Below are 20,585 nucleotides of genomic sequence, written 5' to 3' on the forward strand. Positions count from 1 at the left end.
TGGTGTTTTCTCAGTAACTCTGCTTCAAAGTCACTCATCCTCCACTCCAGCCTGTCCCCAGCTCTGGGGCATCATCCCCAAGGCAGGGTGACGGGAGAGCCACAGCTCGGCGCAGGGGACATTGTCTGAGCTGGTGGGACCCCATCAAGCCTGGATCCTCCTGTCCGCTCTGCTTGGGGCCTTCTGAAGGCTCACAGGGTCACCCAAGTGTTATTTTCAGATGAGGCCATGTGGTTTGTGGGTAGTTTGGTGCCAACACCATGCACTGCTGGTCTTCCCCTCTTGCTGTGGTACTGTCCCCTGATGGCACATCTGCTGCTGGCTCTGTCTTGGGGCAAGGACCGGTCATGGGGCACCGGTGCTGGCTTGGGCACCCCTAAACCCCCACACTGCTCTGCTTGGGGCTCTCAATGAGTTCTGAGGACACCGCGCTGCACTGACTCCCCAGCAGCACTGTGCCGAGAGCATAATTTACCCAGTGAGCCTGTTTTGGAAGGATCTCATGGTACAGCACAATGTAGGAGCAGGGTGATCCGTCACCTGCAGCAAAGTGGGGTGTCACATGGCAGCAGCCATTGACGGTGGAGCTCCTGGCGCACACGGCACAGCACGGACCTGAGTGCCGTCACTGTCACCGTCAACACGCGGAGGAGCTGGCAAATGCCAGCCCCCTTGGGAGCACCGGGAGAGCGGAGCTGTCGGGTCTGTATTTAGAGAACTGATTGCCAGAAATCACAGGATGGCTGTGTGGGGTGGGGGCAGAGAATTAGATTCAGTCTCTAATTAAAGGTTTGCTCTTCATTTGAATTTCAGATGTCAGCTTTAATTTTAGAAACTTCTGCAGGCAGCAGAGCAACCTGCCCACCTGCCTGTGGCTGAGCCCGGGGCCGGCGGACAGATGCCACTGTGGGCCGGGTCGATGCCCATCGCAGAGCCTCGTTAGCTGGCTGTAACAAAGGCTGTGCCATGCATCCCTGGCACGGTGCTGGGGCAGCCCCGGGCCGGGACAGTGACTCTGCCAGTGGTGCAGCAGGGACAGTACTCACGTATTCGGTGTCAGCCTTGGAATCGTAGTACTCGATGTCTTCCTCCTGCAGAGAAAAGGGAGAGCCGAGTCAGTGCCGGGCAAGGACAGGGATGGCAGAGGGGTCCCCATCGCCGCCCTCCTTGTCCCTCGCTCACCCCCTCAGCACCTCTGCCACGCTGCTGGTAGCCGCACATTGCTGGGGACTGAACCCTGTCCACCCCATGCTGTCCCTGGGACACAGCCAGGAGCCCACATCCCCTCATCCACTCTCCAAGGACCTGCCATCACCTGGCGTTCTTCCCTCCGCTCATGCTGCTACCAAACCGCAGCAGCGCAGGGCCCCACTTGGCCTCCACTGCGGCCACCAGCCCTGTGACAGTGCCACTGGCATGACTGCGGTCTCTGCACTGCCACCCGCAGCGAGGCTGCACCATGTCCCCGTGCCCAGGACGCTTCAGTCCCGCTGCATCGAGAGATGCAGGACAGGCGGGCATCGGCGGCGTGGCAGGCAGAAGCCCTGCAGCTGGCAGAGCTCCCATCCCTGCACACAGAAACAGGTCCTCACTTCCACGGAGAAATGCACGTCATTAATTTAGGGTATTTAGAGACTATTTAGGCAGAAAGGTCTGCTCAGATTCCTCTTCCCTGCGCGTCAGGAAGCAGGCAGCTGATGAAACTCCTAAAGAGGCAATTTGGAGAGCAGCAATGCTGTCACAACAGTGTTCCGTGTGCCATCAGAAGGGGTAATTAAAGGGCACTCGGAGACTCTGCTCTGCGTGCAGGGACGCAAGCGCGATGCAGACGCACCAGCAGCCATCGCAGCACTAACATGTCTGTCACTCAGTCAGCCATCAGCAGCCACCACACAGACCAGCCTGCCCCCCGCACGCACCGGCAGTGCTTTGGGACGATTACTGCTGTCATTGTTTAACAAGGAAAGCGATCTGGGCGCAGAACAGAAACCCAACCAAAACCTTAACAGCACTCACTGCATCCCTGTCCTCCCTGCTTCTGCTCTGCTGCTGCCTCTGCGGCACTCGGCTCGGCCACGGGCTCGTGCTGGGGCTGGTGGCACCATGACACCCAGACCAGCCTGGCCATGGGCTTGTGCCAGGGAAAGGGAGCAGCAGGTCGGAGCGCCAGGCAGCCAGCACCACCCGCTCTGCTGCCCTGGCAGCACCAGGAGCTGGCAGTCACCAGCCCCTCACTGGCACTGTCCTCGAGCCACAGTCCTGCTCCCCAGAGCTGTCTGTTGCTGTGGCTGCTCCAGAAGAAGACCACCAAGAGGCGGAAAAGCCTCTGGAGTGTGGATGCTGCTCTCTTGGAGGCACCAGTGGCAGGGGGACAGACTCTGGCCGTCTGTGGGGCTGGTGTCCCCTAGGATGAGGATTGTGAAGAGCTGTTTCAGCATCCTCCTGGGCAGAGGGACCAGTCCCCACCTTGGGCTCTGTGACCTGAATCACAGTGATAAGGCAGCACCAAGAGGGGGAAGTGAACAAAACAGAGACATGGCATCTTCCAATTTTTGCTATTAAAAAGCCTAGCCATTAAGGGAATGTACTTATTAATTATCTGTCATTTGTTGTGAAATGCTGAGGGGTTTACAACAACAAGAAAAGGGAAAGAAAAGAATTAATTTCTCTTCAGATGCCCTCCTCGCACCGCTCCTGGCCCCGCACTTGCCCCTGCCCCTCGCTGGCGCTGCGTCTCCCTGGGTCCCTGGCCATCTGCACCTCCTAATTAAAGGAACCCCCGGGAGACCCGTAACACAAACGAGCTAATTTCATGTTTAATGTTCTTTAATCAGAAGTGAGTGTGACTAACAACAGCCATCCAGAAGGTGCTTTGTTATTCATTTTATCTTCCATCCGCTCCTCCGAAAACCTCAAATCCCCTCCAACACGTGGCAGCCCCACTCCTGCAGTGGGGAGGAGGGCGGTGAGGTGATGCTGGTCTCCTGGTCCTGTTTTCACAATTTCCAGTGCTCCCACAGCACAGCACAGCAGGGTACAGGGAGCAGACCTCCTGGAAGGACGTCGCTCCCACTGGTGTCCCTAGGGATCACAGAGCCCTTTCCATGCACTTTTTCAAGCCTTGGTGACCCCAGGAGCAGCCAGGTGAGATCCCGGCCCCTCTCATGCCACCGCTGAGGTTTGCACATGAGATGGCACATGTAGGACAGTCAGTGTCACCATGGCCCTGGCCCTGTGATGCTGACCCAATGCCAAGCTCTGCTCTCTTCATCACCAGCCCGTGGATGCGGGGGCAATCATGGCGTGTGAGGGAGCCCACAGGAGCTGGCAGGGCATCTATGTCCCTGAACTGCGGAGCTGGTGGAATTTATTCCAGGAAGGAGGGACAGAGCCCTCGGAGACCCTCCAGGGAGATACCAGGGGTCTTCTGCGAGGCAACAAGGGGCCCTACAATTTCCTTTCCCTGATATTTGTTTTTTAAGCCATGCTTGCCTTCTTGACGTAATCCTCTATTCCTTCTCCTCCAGTCCATGTTAAACCCAGCACCCTGCCTGTGTAAATAGCACTGATATTGCTAGAGCCTTTCAGAATAAATACCAATAAAGAAAACAAGGAGGTGAAGATGTCAAGGGATTTCAGGGCAAAACATTGCCCTGTCTCTTGCAGACGAGCTGCAGAAAGCACTCACCAGTTCACGCTGAAGGGGAGGAGGATGCTGGGTGCTGCTCCTTGATGACATGTCAACTACTGCCCGTTTTTTCGTGCAGTAATTGCCAAATGGCACCTGTGTAATGGTACTACCAGCACCGTGCCGCTGGTGGGTAAGCACAGGGTTATTTCAGTCTCCTGAACCCTCAGTGCAAGTTATGGTGAAATGACTCTGGAGTTCAGTGCAATCGCAGCCCAATCTGCAAATGCCACTGAAGCCATTGCCTGGGCTTCTCCAGCAAAGCCACTAAGCAACTCCCGTGCCTGCACCAAACCCTTACAGTTCAGTGTCACCGGGCAGCCCACAGCAAAGGCTTGACCCAGGTGGCACCTCCTGGATGGGGCTCCAGGGATGCCATGTGCCAGAGCCTCCCCAGAGACCCTGTGTCCTGCTTATCCTCCTTGAGCCCTCCCTACCAGCCCCGTGCTCCACTCTTTTGCTGAATCTACACCAAAATGACAAGCAAAAAGCTAATGAAGGAAACCCAGACTGTACACTTCTGGAGAGCTGCGAGCTGGAGCCTTGCCAGCAGCTCAGGGGAAGACTCTGTTTTGGCACGGGCAGACTGGGGTTGAACCAAAACCCAGGACAAGGACGGGCCTGGGGGGCTCAGGTCGGTGATGAGGGACACCCCTCCCTGCTACAGCATTCGCACAGGTCTCTTTTTCACCTAAAACAATGACAGCAACTAAAAATAACGCTGGAAAGGTCAGTGCTCTGCTATCTCACCACAGCCTGGTGATGTCAGGACAGAGGGGCCCTGGACCAAACCTCCAAGTCAGCAGTGTAATGACGTGTTGATCAAACCATGACACACATGCAGCTGCCACCACCTTGAAACAGCCTCAGAAGGGGCTGCCAGGGGCAGATAAGCTCCTTGCTCTGGCTCATCAGCTAGGATACATAGCCGGCAAGGACACGGCAGAGGGGCCATGGCTCGCTCCGCCCCTATAGCTGTTCTATAAGGTCGTCCGAGTTGGCTAACGCTTCTCCTGTGGATCTGTTGTCCTCCCCAGGGTCACTCACTGTCATCTTGTAAGGGTCACCCTGCCAATCGCATGCCTTGGGGATGCTGCAGCTCCTCAGGGTGATTTTGCAGGCAGCTCCTGCAGCACTGCATTGATTTTGGTCCATCGCAGCCCTCCAGCTGTGGCTTTCATTTCTTTGAGTGGCACAGGTGATCTCTGCAGTCAGGAAATCTCTTTCAAGATTTAACTGGCTCTGGAAGAGCCAAATCCCATGGCAGTTTGCCTTCCAGGCAGTTGGGAGGAAGTCGGAGGGTGGTGGGGAAGATAAACTGGATCCCAAGCTGGCATCTGCCCATCTGCCAGCTGCTGGATGGGGCTGGAGGCAGGGCCAGCATCCCAGCCCTTGGCACCCCAAAGTGGGGATGAGCCAGGTGAGAGGGATCTGCATCTGGGCAATTCAGCAGGTGGGGACAGCAACAGGAGCTGGCGTGCCCGTGCAGCACCGGTGGCTCAGCTCACCTATAGCTCTTTCCTCTGCCATCAGCACTTAAAATAGGCAGTGAATATTTAGGGAGTTATTCACATTCCTAAACCATTAAGCACACAGAAATAGCAACAGATTTTGCTTATAGTTGCACCTTTTGTATGGAAGATACCCTGCAGTTCCCACAGATCCTATGGCGCTTGCAGCACCCACAGCCTCACGTCTGCGCTAAGGCCAAGTGGCAGCAGGGGACAAACATGGGGACACAGCGTGTTCCCACTGCAGCATTGCCCCTGCCAAGCCCACGGGAGGAGCGGGATGGGATGAGCTGATGGCCATGCCTGGGGATGGATCCGTGCTGGCCAGTTTGCTCCAGCTGGCAACTGAGGCTGGAGTTCTCAGCCAGGTGAGGGCACAGCCCAAGGTCTCCCAGTCCTGCCAGAAGCACAGCAGCCTTCTCAGCTGTGTGACAAGGCAAAGAAAGTGTTTCTGCAACAGCTACCATGGGGCGGTGCAAGGGCCATAGCCAGGAACAGGCTCCCAAAGGAACCAGATGAATTCCTGGGAGAAATTCCTCCCTGCAATCACAGCCATGCCAGGCTCTGGCCATCATAAGAAACACAGGCAGTGGCTGGTAGGGGCTGTACCCTTTATTTCCACAGCGCTAGAACTGTCCTTGTCCATATGCATCATGATGAATCCTTTGCCAGTCCCTAGAAAGAGGAAAATATCCATGACTGGCCCAACTCATCATGGGTTGTCAGATGGACCCAGGACAAACCTGGTGGGGACCATGCCTCTCCTGCTGCCCTCGCCACGCGAGGCCCCTCGCATCCCATCCAGCCACAGAGACTGAACACGTTAGCCAGGACAGGTGGGAACAACCATCATAATCTGCCTTGGCATCTTTCTTTTAAAAAGCAATTTCCTCCCTCTGCCTCTCTGACAGAGCTGGGGAAATATTTAAGTGACCCATCAACAGTTTTTTCATCTCCCCAGTAAGATGTTTTATCTGATGACGCCTCTCTGACTATTCTTCTTTACACGCATCTCCCATCTGTTCCTGCTCCTTTGAGCCTGCCTTGAATGAGATGCAGCTGCCTCTCCCCTCCGCTGCACCCAGGCACCGCGGGGACACCAGCACCCACCCAGAGCCAGAGGGTGGCAGGGACCCCCTGCCCTGCTGGTGACGGATGGGATGGCATGGGATGGGATGGCATGGGATGGGATGGCATGGGATGGGATGGCATGGGATGGCATGGGATGGCATGGGATGGGATGGGATGGCATGGGATGGCATGGGATGGGATGGGATAGGCTGGGGTGGAATGGCAGCACTGGGGGGAAAGCTGGCAGCCCCTGCACCAAACCACTACACCCATTGGACCACCACGGGTGGCCTGGCCATCTTGCAAGAGTGGAGGTGAGGGGAGCCCTCTCGAGCCCCATCCTTAGTTTTTAAGAGGGAACCGCACCAACATGGGGTTTTTGTGAATGATTTTTGTGTTCTGTGTTGCGGCCAGAATGGCGCTGCAGCAAGGTTGGTGCTTTAACACAGTAATTCTCCAAGCGTAATGAAAGCTGACATTATATCAAACACAATAAAGACTCTCAGTTGATGGAGATCATTCCTGAACACACAAACCCATTAAACTGAAAAAAAAAATATCAATTCTACACACTCGCCAGCCAAAAGAAAATGTGATTTGTTATCTAAAAGGGGGTTATAAACACAGCTTCAATGCACTTTCTGTGCTGTAATGAAAACTGGGTTTGAAATGGCAAGATGACTGCAAATTAGAGTATTTGATTTTATTTTCTAACTTTTTAGGTAAACCTTCTACAAGGGCAAGTGCAAGGTTACGGCGACAATCTTTCTGTTCTTGGCCGATAAGTAGGATCTGTAATTAAAGGAGGAGAAAAATGAAAGGGGGATAAGGAGCTGGTGTTCGTCCTTCTACCGTCGCTTTGAACACAAAGCCCTGCCTGCATCGCCACAGCAAACCCACAGGAATAGCCACCGCTGCCCACACGTGACGTGCCCGGCCAGCGCGGACATGCACTGGGCACAGCGCGGTGATGCCGGATGGAGCAGCCGGTGGCATCACCCTGCGCCCGGAGGGATGCGGCACCCAGGGCTGTGCAGGGTGGGGGGGCACTCGGCCCTGCTGCCACCTCCCCCCACTTTATCCCTCACCTTTCTCAGGCAGCCGGGAGTGAAATCTCTGTTATTCCTCCTGTCTTTCCCCATTTAGCAAACAGTGATCCTTTTTCCCCCAGAGTTTCGTTTCTAATGGAGCTTGAAATTATCTGGGCTTTGTTGTTTGCTTGTGTGCTTGCAGGCGGGGGTTATGGATAGGGGCAGCGGTGTGGGGCTGCTCGTGCTCCCTCTGCCACCTTCACACACATCTCTGCACCCCAAAACCATCTGTGCTGTGCCCAGCAGTTAAACCCTATTCCCAGCAGCTCTTACATCCACAACTCAATGTATAGCTATTTTTTTCTTCACAGGGAGAAAGGGCATGCTGGACTCTGACCCTTCAAACATCCATCTCCAGAATCTGAAAGGTGGGGAGAGGTGGGAGGCAGTGGGGCAGCAGGCAGAGGAAGGGGTGAGTTTCCCAGTATAGCGATGGAAAATGCAGGGAGGAAGAAGAACTGTGAGAAAAACAACAGTAATAAACATTTTATGAAGCAGAAAATGGCTTATAAAGAAGTCAACTTTTAAAGGCAATTTATATAATCCTGCCAAGCACACATAAATGGGGGGATGGCTCTCTGCAGCGTTAGAGTGTCCCTTAAAGGGACAAAAAGTTCTGGCTGCCCCAGCAGACCAACACACAGTGATGACAAAGCCCTGGGACTTGTTTCATGGCTGGTGGCACAGACCTGAGCCTTTGACAGCGTCTCTCCGGTCACACAGCCGCTGCTTCTGTGTGCTGTGGGGGTGTGGGACACCTGAGCCCCCACCAGTGGTGCTGGGATGGGGCTGAAGGTCTGGAAAAGCACCCAAGGCACTGGAGAACCCTGGAGGAAAGTGGAGTGTGCAGGTGGAGAGGAGCTGGGAGAACGGGGTGGCGGCTGGGACGCCCCACGGGCAGCATGGCAGCTTGTCAGTGAGGACGGATACAAAGGATGGCAGCAAAAACCTCAATGTGACCTTCCAGTGTTTTCATAGGTACATTTTGTAGGTCTGTTGCCTGAGCAGGGTGGCAAACAGAGGATGGAAAGCTGGTAAATAGCATCATGGTGTGGGCTGCAGCCCTGGCACCTCCATCTGCTGCTGGGGACGGTCTGCACAGGGGGCTCAGCACTGCTGCCATAGCGGGGGAACATGGCTGGGGACATTTAGAGCAGGGGACAGCCCTGATGTGCCTCGAGGGACAGATCCCTGTGGCTCTGCATGAAGCAGAGCCAGACTGTCTCAGCTGCAGCACCCAGAGCCCTGCAGACCCCGGATATGAGCCCAAGACCAGAAGCGTCTTACTGGGAAAACTGGTTGGCCATGCCACTGCAAACTGGGAGCTTTTCGTGGTCTCTTATCACACCAGTGCTGGGTGATCCCAGTGTCCTGTGGTGGGAGCCCATCCCATGGCACTGGGATGCGGCTCTCTCCTTTCCAGGCCTCCACCAGCCTTTCCCAGTAGGTGGATGCACATACACAGAGACCCTCGCTGTGCGGGGGGAGAAGTACACGGCCTCTCTCCCCTCCAAATTATGTAGGGGGACACACCAGCCCTGTACTGCAGCCTGCTCTGCTGTGCCCCTGTCCCTGCCCACTGTGTCACTCTGAGCTGCCACCCAGCCCTGGGGTGACACGAGACAGAGAGACAATGTGAGGGGTGCACTGGTGCCATGGCATGGGCGACCACGGGGCGAGTTGCGCCAGGGGAGGTTTAGACTGGATATTAGGAAAAATTTCTTTCTAGAAAGAGCTGTCAGGCATTGGAACAGGGTGCTCAAGGAAGTGGTGGAGTCACCATCCCTGGAGGGGTTTAAAAGAAGCAGATATAGGTCCTTGGGGACATGGGCTAGTGCCAGTGTTGGGTTAATGGTTGGACTCGATGATCTTGAGGGACTCTTCCAACGAAAATGATTCTATGATTCTATGATTGCTTTCGGCCAAGGAAAGTGCTCCAGCCTGCAGGAGAGCTCTGGGGACACAAGGGGACATGGCCCCAGCTTGGCCTGGCTGGGACATGTGGCGGCCTGAGGGTGGGCAAGGACATGGAGCAAGGACACGGAGCAAGGACACAGTAGGACAGTATGGAGAGCAGTTTGGGAAGGGGGAAGCACTTTGCAAAGACCCTGAAGCAGGATGCGCCTTTGGAAAGGCCAGCACAGCTGGTGCGTGGCTGGGAAAGGTGAAAAAAAAGGGAGAAAAAAGAAACTTTCCCCATAGAGATGGATCATGAGCGATTGTTGGCTGCAGCCTCCCAGCTGCTCAGGCTCCTGCTCCTGCTTCATTTTCCTCTGGACTTCCATAGCAACCCATCTGCAGTGAGGTTTAACGGTGCTGCCATTAGCACTAATGCAGTGCAAACACTCAGCATCTGCCGGCGCCTTCGCATGGAAACACAAAAATAACTGCGCTCGGTGCAATCTATCATTGACTCCAGCATGGGGTTAGGATGCGACATGCCAGGAGAGGAGGGGAGAGCTGTGGCCAGAGAGAACGAGCCACTCGCTGGGAAGGAAGGAGAGGAGGAGTTGGGGATGCTGCGCCACCACCATCCGTGCCCGCTGCCCATGCCAGCAACCGGCAACGTGCTGGGGGCAGCAGCAGAGCCGGTGTCACCGATGCTGTACGCAGGTCTGACCGTGCCCTGCTGGTTCACAGACAAAGGATGGCAAAGGTGGTTCAACCCTAGCAACAAGAGCCATTTATGCAGCCCGTCCGTCCCTCTGCCCCACCTGGTAACCAGTGCTGAGGCAGGCAGGGCTGAGGCAGGCAGGGCTGAGGCAGGCAGGGCTGAGGCGGGCATGGCTGAGGCGGGCATGGCTGAGGCAGGCTGGGCTGAGGCAGGCTGGGCTGAGGTGGGCAGGGCTGAGGCAGACTGGGCTGAGGCAGGCTGAGCTGAGGCAGGCAGGGCTGAGGCAGGCTGAGCTGAGGCAGGCTGAGCTGAGGCAGGCAGGGCTGAGGCAGGCAGGGCTGAGGCAGGCTGGGCTGAGGCAGGCTGAGCTGAGGCAGACTGGGCTGAGGCAGACTGGGCTGAGGCAGGCAGGGCTGAGGCAGGCAGGGCTGAGGCAGGCTGAGCTGAGGCAGGCAGGGCTGAGGCAGACTGGGCTGAGGCAGACTGGGCTGAGCCAGGCTGGGCTGAGGCGGGCAGGGCTGAGGCAGACTGGGCTGAGGCAGGCTGGGCTGAGGCAGGCTGGGCTGAGTCAGGCTGGGCTGAGGCAGACTGGGCTGAGGCGGGCAGGGCTGAGGCAGACTGGGCTGAGGCAGGCTGAGCTGAGGCAGGCTGGGCTGAGGCAGGCTGGGCTGAGGCAGACTGGGCTGCCTGCTGGAGGGAGCAAACGTCCAGTACTCCAGGTGTTCTGCACAGAGCTGGGCCAGTCCATCAAGTGTCCCAGCTGGGTCTGCACTGTCCTGATAAAGCTGTGGCGAGCTCTGCGGTGACGCATGGCTGCACATTGTTTCTGGCTGACTCGCTCCTAATTACCTTGATTAAGTGGTTGCAAACAGTGCTATTAAAAATATTTTTTCTACGAAAGTGGATTTCTGAAAGGTTTGTGCCATGAATGGCAAAACGAGCCAAGAGTCTCCCAGTGCTACAGCCTTTCTCAGTGTGTTTTGTATCCCGACTGTCATCCCCTCGCAGGGGAAGGCAGCTGGGTCTGGGTGAAGGGGGAGCTCTTTGGGGCTGTGGAGGGGCTCTGCAGCAGGGGATGAGCAGAAGCTGGGGGACCACTGCAAAACACAGGGATTTTGCTGCATCTCTGCCCACCCTGCCTATGCCATGGCCGTGGGGCATCCACTCTGGATGCCAGCCCAGGGTAGGGTGCATGGGGCCACCACAATGTCCCCAGGGTTTCTGTGGCCAAGCTTTGGGTGCTACCTGGGCATCCAACACCTTGGGGCTCATGACGCAGAGGACACATGATCTGGCCAGCACTAGGGATGGAGGTGAGAACCTGTGGTGATGCCCATGGCCTAGTCGGTGCTGCAGCCCTAAGCCTGCGGCAAAGGGTGTCCTGGCAGCCGGGGCTGCCCCTGGGGGCTGGTGAGAGGAGGATCCAGCTTTTGCTGTGCCCCCCAGGGACATGGTCACTCTGGACTAGCTGTGCAGGCAGTACAGAGGCAGATCTTGCTCCAGGCACTGGCAAGGCACCAGTGATCCCATCACCAAACCTCGTTGTCCTCCAAACCTCCCCTCCGTCAGCCTCCTGGGAAGAGGTGACAGCAGTTTGGCAGCACTCGCATAGAGAAAGGTCTTGGTGACCGTCGGTGCCGATGACGGCTGTCTGCTGGACGGGAGGGCTCTCAGGGACACCTCATCTCTCCCGAGTGAGGCTGTGTCTACTATGGGAGGCCCCTGTGAGCTCAGCCACTGGTGCCTGTGGCACACAGCTCCCGATGGGATGAGAACCAGCCACAAGCGAACAAAAGCCAAGCAGCTCATCACGTTGCCTTTCCTTCTGTTCCTCCTGTCTCCTCCTCTCCACATCAAACCCTGGTGATCATTGCCAATGGCAGGAGGGTCTGCAAGAGGGGATGTGGCTCCAGGTCTTCCCTTCTTTTCCTCCCTGAGCGGATCGCAGTCACAGAAATACCCCCCAAAACACACCAGCAAGATCTGGGAGTGGGGCTGAGCCCAACCTGTCCCCTCAGTGACTGCAGGGGGTTCCCTGGGGCCAGGCTAGATCCAGCCTGATGCAGAGGAAGGTGCTGGGTGGCTCAGGAGTATTTTTTATTGTAGACTCGGTTTGCACTGGAAGGAAAACAATCTTTCCTTCCTTTTGTATTATTGTTATAATTTGAGAGCATTTCCAGGCAGAATCCTTCAGGCTCCCGCTGAGCGCTATCACTGCCAGAATTACAAAGTCAAATGCAATCATTAAACTCGCATCTTCCCTCTCTCAGCCCAGATTGCTCCTTCCCACAGCAGCAGCCCCCACCACAGCTGCTGGCAGGTGCCACGGACAAGCTGGATCACCCCACACAAGACCCCCGTCAGCACCAAACCCACCAGCTGCTAGAGACAGCCAGTGAGTGAGCATCTCCTCGGTCTCCACACCCTCAGCATTGAGCTGCCAGCTTGACCTCCACCTCCTGCATTCTTAGAGCAAGCACTGGAAATGAGCTCAAAATCACTTCATTTGCACTCATTAGCAGTGGCAGGCAGTGGTGCTGGGGCAGCCTGCATGCTGAGCAGTGTGGCAGAGCCAGTGGTCGCTCCTGATGGAGCCAAGAACACGGGCAAGGAGGGAAGGATGCAGCAAGGGATGGGAGCAAGGATGGGACGAGGAGCGGATTCCTGTGCCAGGAATCATCCCCAAGGCTGGAGCCTCCATGGAACTCAGCACCAGGAGGGAAGAGGGCGGCAGTGGCCAGGATGCAAAGAGCCTTACCCGGATGTTGTCCTGCCAGTGATGAGCCTTCTGGAACTTCTCCGCCGCATTGGCAAGTCTCTGTAAAGCAAACAGGAGAAGGGAAGTGAGCCCAAGAAAAGTGAGAGGAGCTGGGCATGGCCCACATCCACCCAGGAGTGTGGGTGCTGCCCCAGCACCCTCCCTCCCTCTGTTTTGGGGATCCTCTGGGACCCCAACACCTCTCTGCCACACAGGCAGAGGGCAGGAGGCAGCATGCAGGCAGTGACGCCTGGAGAAGGATGTCCCAGGCATGGACAGCCAGTGTTTCTCTGCTTGTTCCCGCCTTTCCCGGAGCAAGCCCTTATCTCCAGAGGAATTGCTGCTCCTCGAGCTCAACCAGGGCTGAGCCATCGCAGCCATTACCACAGGAGCTCAGCAGTCTCATTTGTGGAGCAGGGCAAGGGCTAAACCCCAGTCCCTGCACCAACAGGCCACAACTCTCTGCTGGGCAGGGCAGACCATTCAAAAATGCTTCGAAAACCCCTTCAAAATGCCGCAGCACTGGGGCCCAGAGGTGTATGGCTGCCCACCCAGATTAACCCCTCCACCTGCTCATGCCCTCCTTCACCCCGTCACATGCTCAGGGTTATTGGCTCGGTGGCACAGAGTATGTCTGCAACACCCCAGCACTCCCAGGGAGCTGGCGAGCAGGAGAGGAACAAGCTACAAGAGGCGGCAGCTCTGCCTGCAATTGCTGCCTGCAGCGGGGGCTTCAGGGCTGAGCTGCCCAGCCAGTCTCACCTGAGGCTGGGGCAAACACAACCTTCTCCTGCTAAAGCTCATGTGGCTTCAAAGGAGACACAAGTGTCTCCATTCTGATGTCTCTGGAGGCAGCAGGCAGCACGGGCAGGCAGCACGGGCAGGCAGCACGGGCAGGCTGCTGCCTGCGCTGGTGCAGCCAGAGGAACGAGGGCTCGCCAGGAGCAAGACGGGGTGATGCTCAGCACCAGGGTGGCTTCACTGGGCTCAGGCTCAGCCAGAACAGCCCAGTCAGCACAGAGAGTGCAGCGCGGCAGGGCTGGAGGCCCAACAGTCCTGGGGGTACAAGCAGAGGTGGGGAGAAGCTGCAATCTGGTCTTTAATGGAGCCAAAGGGGACAGACAGGGCAGGAGCTCCAGGCTGTCCAATAGGATCTGCTCTGCAGCACTAAGAAAACAAAGTTGAGAGCAAAACAAGTGACCCAGAGTTTTCCCTCTGTCCCTTGACCAGCCCTAGGCTTAGGGGGTGCAGGCAGCTGCGTGCCAAGGCTGTGCACCCCATCAGCACCAAAGCCCAGCTGGAGGTGACATGGCATCCTGAGCCAGCCCACGCAGTCAAGGGCCACCTGGACCCTGGGGTGACAGGCACCTCGTCACTCACAGGGGAACAGGGTTTATCTCCACAGCCCCGCAGCACCCGGCACAGCCGCCTGCTCCCCACCAGCCATCGGCTGTATGAGGCTCCGGGGGAACACACACTGTGGAGGTCTCAGCTCCAGCGTCTGAGTGGCTGATCTGTACCAGTTTAATTAGCCATGAGGCTGGCAAGGCTGTTGCAGCCCAGGAAGGCTCCCTGGTGACTTAGCGGGAGACACATCAAGCAAAGATGTGCCCTTACAGCAGGCACTGTTGCATCGCCTGCTCCATGTTTCCATGTGGGATGGGACATGCTTTGCTCCGTGCTCTGCTCCACATAGGTGACGCCAGCAGCTAGAGCACAGGGAGGGAGGGGAGCCCTGGCCATCTCCAACCCCTCAAATCAGCTGGGAGGAGAAGGAAGGGGTATTGACAACAGGGTGACATCCTGGGCCAAACAACAACCCCAAATCACAGACTGTGGAGCACCACACAGACACACTTAAGACTCCCAGTGCTATTACAAGCCTGACCTTCCCACTGTGAACCACAAATCACAGAACAAAACAGCACTTCTTTGCTCAGCAGTGACCTGGCACCCTGGTGCAAGTCCATCCGGGTGGCAGTGAAGTCCAGCTACATTCCTGGGAATTTAATTCCCCAGGGTCTGGAGGGTGCCTGGCTGTAACAGCACGCACACAAGATGATGATCTCGAGACAGGTGGGCAGGAGCTCTGGGCATAGCCACATGTGCCGCAGTCACCATCCCCGCTGTCACCAGTTTCTCCAGTGCTTCCATCAGCACAAGAGGATGCAAAATGCCTCAGCCCTTCTAAGCAATGCTCGGGGGAAAGGAAGCCCCGCTGCCTGCAGGACAGCAGCACCAGCCCCGGCAGCACCAGCCCTGGCAGTGTGGCAGGTGCAGGGCGATGACGGCGGGTGCTGGGTTACCAGGACCACAGCAAAGCACAGGTACTCGAACATAAGGCAATGAGTGGTGAAAGACATCATAAATCTGGCCCTCCCCAGCCGGAGAATGCAGCTTGCTCTTATCACATGTGGAAAAACACATATCCATCACTAGATAATCTCAGCATACACTGGTTGAAACTCTTCTGGTTTATCTTTTTTTAGTCTTGACTTAAAAAAAAAAAAGTGCTTGCTTTCAATGGCCAGCATCCAAGAAGAAAGATCAGTTATGAGCTGAGCATTCAAGCAAAATACCAATGGCTCTGGTGGCAGAGTGAAAAGAATAGACGCCAACATGTAGCCGGACAGAAAAGCCAAATAATGTTAATTTTCAGGGTAGTTTTGTGGTGGGCTCACCTGCGCAGCCACAGTCCTGCATCTCCAGAGCCACCTAGAAAAGCTGTGGCCCAATTCTGTGCCTCATCCCCCCAAGCTTTTGTGCTCTGTTTATATATTGAGAAGGCTGATTAAAGGCAAGCATTTATTCCGAGTCGCGTTTAAGGCAGCAGTGATGAAATATGCATTTTTCTATACTTGATAAGAGCGTGTTTGTTTATTATAGGCTGGGGTAAGATTTATGGACATCTTTTAACTATTCATCGTCTTGTGTGAAGTGCCTGGAGGGTTGCAAATGGTGCAGTAAGGGACAGCTACACCCAGGAACGACACTTCAATGGAAGATATTTTTCCTCTGGAAAATACCAATTTGTCAAAGTCAATGTTGACATAACTTTGTTTTTTTAAAAAAACATCAATCCAGATGTTCTTGTTTGATAAATAGCATGTTGCAGGGACAGGGAGCCCATGGCAGGGTGTTGTGCTGGCTCTGGGCTGCCGCTGGACACCCACCCTGGGAGAAGTGCTCCCGGAGCCCCCCCAGCTGCTGCTTCTGCAGCATTTTCCTTGCTAAACACATTTTGTGCTGTGACTGAGACAGGGACTGGGAGGAAAGAGGGACCAGGCCGGCAGCCAGCCACCCTGCTCTGCGGCAGGGGGCCCTCTGTCCGACTCCATCCCTGCTGGGGAACAAGCCTTGAAGCAATGCTGTGTTGGAGGGCTCCCATGGGAACAGCCCCGCATCCCAGCCTTGGCTGGTGCTAGAGGGAGCCCCACCCAGCCCAGAGACTGGCTGCTGGTATGAATGGGATGGGTGATCGCTGGATGTGGGACCCTCCAAAACCACTACAGCAAGGACTGGGTCCCTGAGGGGGCTGTTTGGGACAGGTTTGCTCACAAGCAGGGCCTGGAGATATGTGTTAGGGCCGGGAAGGTGTTGCTGCTCCAGCAACCCCTCCCCAGCCACGTCTTCCCCTGAAAAAGTGATGGGGATGTGCGGAACCACGCACTGCTGCAGGACGTCCCCATTAATGCCAAATGAGTTCATCATGAATAATGTTATCGTGATCAATACAGCTCAAGGATTATTTCTAATCCTTAATAATGATTAAACCATTATTTTTCAAGTGTTACAGATCAATCAGTCCGTCTCAAGGTGCGCTGCGTGCAGGGACTGCAGATGCCCGGGATGCAGGCAGCGTGCCAGGGAGCTGGGCAGGGGTCTCATGCCTGTACACGACAGCCACCGAATTCTCCTGGGGGCTTTGGTCCTGGAGTTGCCAATTGTGTGGTTCCAACAGCAAGAAAAATTAGAGAAATTACCAAAAATAAGGCATGGGTGTGAAATAGCTGCAAATTTCCAGTAGACTCTGGTGCAGGGATTGCCCTGGCCGTGGCGCTTTAAGGAGCGCAGTTCTTTCCCCAGAAGTCACTGAGGGCTAAGGACAGGAGATTTAGAGGCTGAAAACACCAAATTGAAACGACTCTGCAGGTCATAAAAGGCCAGCAGGAGATTTGCAAGGGATTGGTGTCTGGAGATCCTGATGGCAGAGTCTGTGAGGGGGAAGGTGCTGCCTGGGCTTTATCGCACCTCGGCCTCTTTCGTATTCCGCACAGCGCTCCTCTCTGCCTCGCTGCTCACCCGGGCAGGTCCGTCAGGAGCTCCCGCTCAGCGCACCAGCTCGCCCAGGATTATGGAACCTCTGGGATGGCATGGGCTCAGGATGGGCAGGCGATAGCGAAAGCGGCACAGCCAGGTGTGTGTCTACCCTCCTGACAGCCTCATGGGAAAGAAGAGGGGGGGATGAGGTGGGTGACATTTGGTCTGTCTAGAGGATGGCACCTCCAAATGCATGGCTGTTGCTCTTTCCCTGCTTTGCTCCAGGACCTCGTTTCTCAGCCCTGATTGCCCACAGGATCACCCACACCCACCCACCCGTCCTGAGCACCACTCACCCACAAGTGCTCATCCACAGCAGCACCTTTTGGGGGGCAGCTGGATTGACGCCCCAAAGCTACTGGGCAGCAGGTGGTGGGAAACACTGAGCGCGGGAGCTGGTGCAGGCAGGGACCACAACCTCCTCTCTGGGCAGAGGGGACAGTCCCTCCTGTCAGCATCCCCACTGCTTGAGGAGCCAGCACACAGAGGGGACTGTCCTTGATGTAGCAAATACCCACCTTGTCACCCCTTCTCCCACATCACATCCACAGCTCTCCTGCCTGGCTCCAACTTTGCACAGCAGCTTCCACGAGAAACTGGTCCAAAAGTTTGCTTATTCTCTCCTCCCAGCCCCCACAAGGCAGTACGTGTGTCCTGGCTGCTCCTGCCTCAGTCACATCAGTGGGTTTAACTTGGGAGGCAGTGAAGCAGAGACCAGAGCTGAGACGAGGAGGCCAAAGGCCAAGGTTGGATTTATAAAACAGGATTAAAGCAAACACTCTGCAAGAGGAGACTGAGCAGCCCTGTGTGACAGCAGCAATGCTGTCCCTGTGTCCCAAGCCTTCCTACAGAAGCAGAGTACCACACACCTGTGCTGATGATGAGGGATGCTCCTCAGGGACCTGGGATGGTTTCCCTGGCCTCTCACCACAGCTGGTGAGGAAGGGCCTGGTGATGACCACTACGCAACAGCTGATGTGCCCAGGAGCATTTGTTCTGAGAGGGAGCTGCTTCTGCTAAGCCTTCATTTAACTTCCCTTTGTGCCACTGGTATCACCCTCATCTCAGCGCCTCCTGAACAGCGTGAAGTGTATTAACCTCCTGCACCTGAGCACACAGCTGGGAAGAGAGATCTTTGCTGGAGATTAAAACAGCCGTGTGTTACTGGGCCAAAGAGATGCACACAGCATCTCATCATCCCAGCTCTCCTCCCAAAGTGAGAAAACACAGGTAAAAAGTTAAGATGAGAAGGTGAAAAACAAACACACACAATGAAGCCAAGGAACCCAAGCCCCAGGCAGGAACACCCCTTGGGAGCTGCTTTTGCAGCTCTTCCTCCTCCACAATGGAGGAATGAGGATGGCATAAGCCCTCTCCTCTGGCACCAACCCCCCTTCCATGGATGGGGCACCCCAAAACTGCATCTGTCACTGCAGAGCATCCGGAAAGGCGAAAGCCCATTCCATGTGATTCATGCATCTCCATCCCACTCTCCCTGTGTGCATAGGAGCAGAGGGCACCTGCTCACCATACCACAGTCCCACCTCCTGCCGCCAGCTCCAGGGTGTCCCCATCCCAGCTCTTCTCTCGTCCCCGGTCACTCCTCTCCCCATTCACCAAACTCATTGTACACCTTCCTAAGCAAAGCCTAATGGCACAGCGCACGCACCATCATAAAAAAATGATCAACCAGTAACAAAAGACAACAACCTCTTTACACACACAGCGGGAATATAAATCTTCAGTAAACACTGTAAAGCAGTGAAGCATCTCATCCTCTAATAATCTCCGAGACAGTTGATCCCAGGGCTCTTATTACCCCCACAGCCGTCATCTGAAATCCAGTCGGCAGTGGGCTCAGCCACGGCTGAGTATTGATCAAGGAAGCAGCTTCAAACACGCTGCAGCGTTTTTCTGCTGGAGCACTAACTTGTTTGTCAAAAACTCCCTCGGCCACATGGAGTGAAAGGGGTGGCCAGAGCCTGTATGTCCTCTTCTGGCACCCGGATCCAACTTATCCCCGGGGGAGGATGGAGCTGGAGCTGGCACTGGCTGCTGGTGCTCTCCTGCCCATGGGAGGGCAAATAAAGCCCCAGTGAATACTAGATAGCAGGTGGTAAATCCTCCAAGGGCTTCCAGATCCCAGTGTTGTACCAGCTGGTGCTCGCTGCTGGGGTCTGAGACGGTGATGAGCAGGGGGACACCTCTGCAAAGCCAGCCCTGCCAGCAGTGAGGGTTAAACCTGGAGCAAAACCAGAGCCAGAGCCATGGCAGACCCCACGTAGGACAGTGGCAGGGCCAGCACCTGCTCCTGAGAGCCTTCTGGTAGATGCTGAAGGTTTGGGGCATGTCAGCAGCACCCAGAAGAGTGATGGGTACAAACCACTCGACAAACGTGGCTCCAATGCTATCTGCTGGCTGCAGATGGGACAGACCTGACCCAGCAGTGTCATGGCTGTCCATCCCAGTCCAAGCCCCCCAGTAACTGCACCATGGCTGCTAACAGGAGGGCTGCCAGCTGCACACACCAGAGCTAAAATCCTTGCAAGCCCTGCTGCCCACGGCTCTTGTTATTGTCTGCTTTGGGGACAGCAAATGCCGGGGTCCTGCTGTGTGCTTGGTGGCACTGGCATGGTGTGGATGGGGTGGGCAAGCTGCTGGGCACAAACTCGGCATCCTGGCACGGCACAGCGGGTCTGCCGGAGCTCTGCCACAGCTGGAAGGGCTTGGGAACTCTCTCCCCTGCAGTTCGCATTTGCTGAGTGATGAGCAGCTCGCTTGCTGTGCAATAAGGTTTCAGATAACCAGAAATAATTCAGGTCAAGATGCATTTGTTAGAAGGTCAGGGCTGGGGAAATGCAATGGTGAGAGGTCCGCCAGGCTGGGGATAAGGAGGCAGGGCTGCCCCACGGTCGTGCCCTCTCCTTTTCCCCCCTCCCAGCACTGCGGCTCCCTGGGGATGGGTGGGTGGTGGGCTTGGCAGGCTGGAGGGACATGGCTCCAATAGAGGGATTAGGGAGACAGCACTTTACAGCATGAGGTCCCGGGGCAGCCTCAGCTTCTGCAGTGTCAGAAGGGTCAACAAACATGTTAGTCAGCATCTCAGCCCACTGCTTCAGCCCCATCTCCTCCTCAGATAAACTCCAGTCATTCAATCCAACGGTGCTCCCTAAACTACCCTCAAATAATCCGTGGAGCTCCAGCTATGATCATCAAGTAGGGCTTGTCACAGTTCAAAATCCATTACAATAACCACGAGGCATTTCAGCTGCAATTATAAGTGATAGTTTCACTTAAAAATCAATTTTACTTAGAGCTTGGGGGAACATTAAAAAAAAATAAAGGAAAAAATAAAAGGAAGTGATACAGCTTGCCACTTGGGCAGGAGAAGGAGGAATTTGCCCAGCCAGGTCTTAGCAGCCAGAGTCTTCAAAGAAAAAAAAAAATAATCCTTCCTTATCCTTATCCTTCCTTATTTCAGAGAAATAAGTCCCATGTTAAGATGACAAGAAGCTGAAGGAGCGGCTCCCCC

The 20,585-nt window shown here is 55.6% G+C and overlaps 1 protein-coding gene across 1 annotated transcript in view; it reads right to left on the minus strand.

Annotated features, from left to right (window-relative positions):
• Positions 1-20,585, minus strand: part of CACNA2D2 (calcium voltage-gated channel auxiliary subunit alpha2delta 2) — a 216,971-nt gene that overhangs the window by 32,590 nt on the left and 163,796 nt on the right. The window contains exons 4-5 of the mRNA XM_082059784.1: positions 12,734-12,793; positions 1,047-1,091 (exon numbers count right to left, since the gene is read on the minus strand). Of these exons, the coding sequence (XP_081915910.1) occupies positions 1,047-1,091; positions 12,734-12,793 (105 nt within the window). The remainder of the gene's footprint in view (positions 1-1,046; positions 1,092-12,733; positions 12,794-20,585) is intronic.

Source organism: Streptopelia decaocto (genome assembly GCF_964273445.1).
Source record: "Streptopelia decaocto genome assembly, chromosome: 8".
Lineage (NCBI taxonomy): Eukaryota > Metazoa > Chordata > Aves > Columbiformes > Columbidae > Streptopelia > Streptopelia decaocto.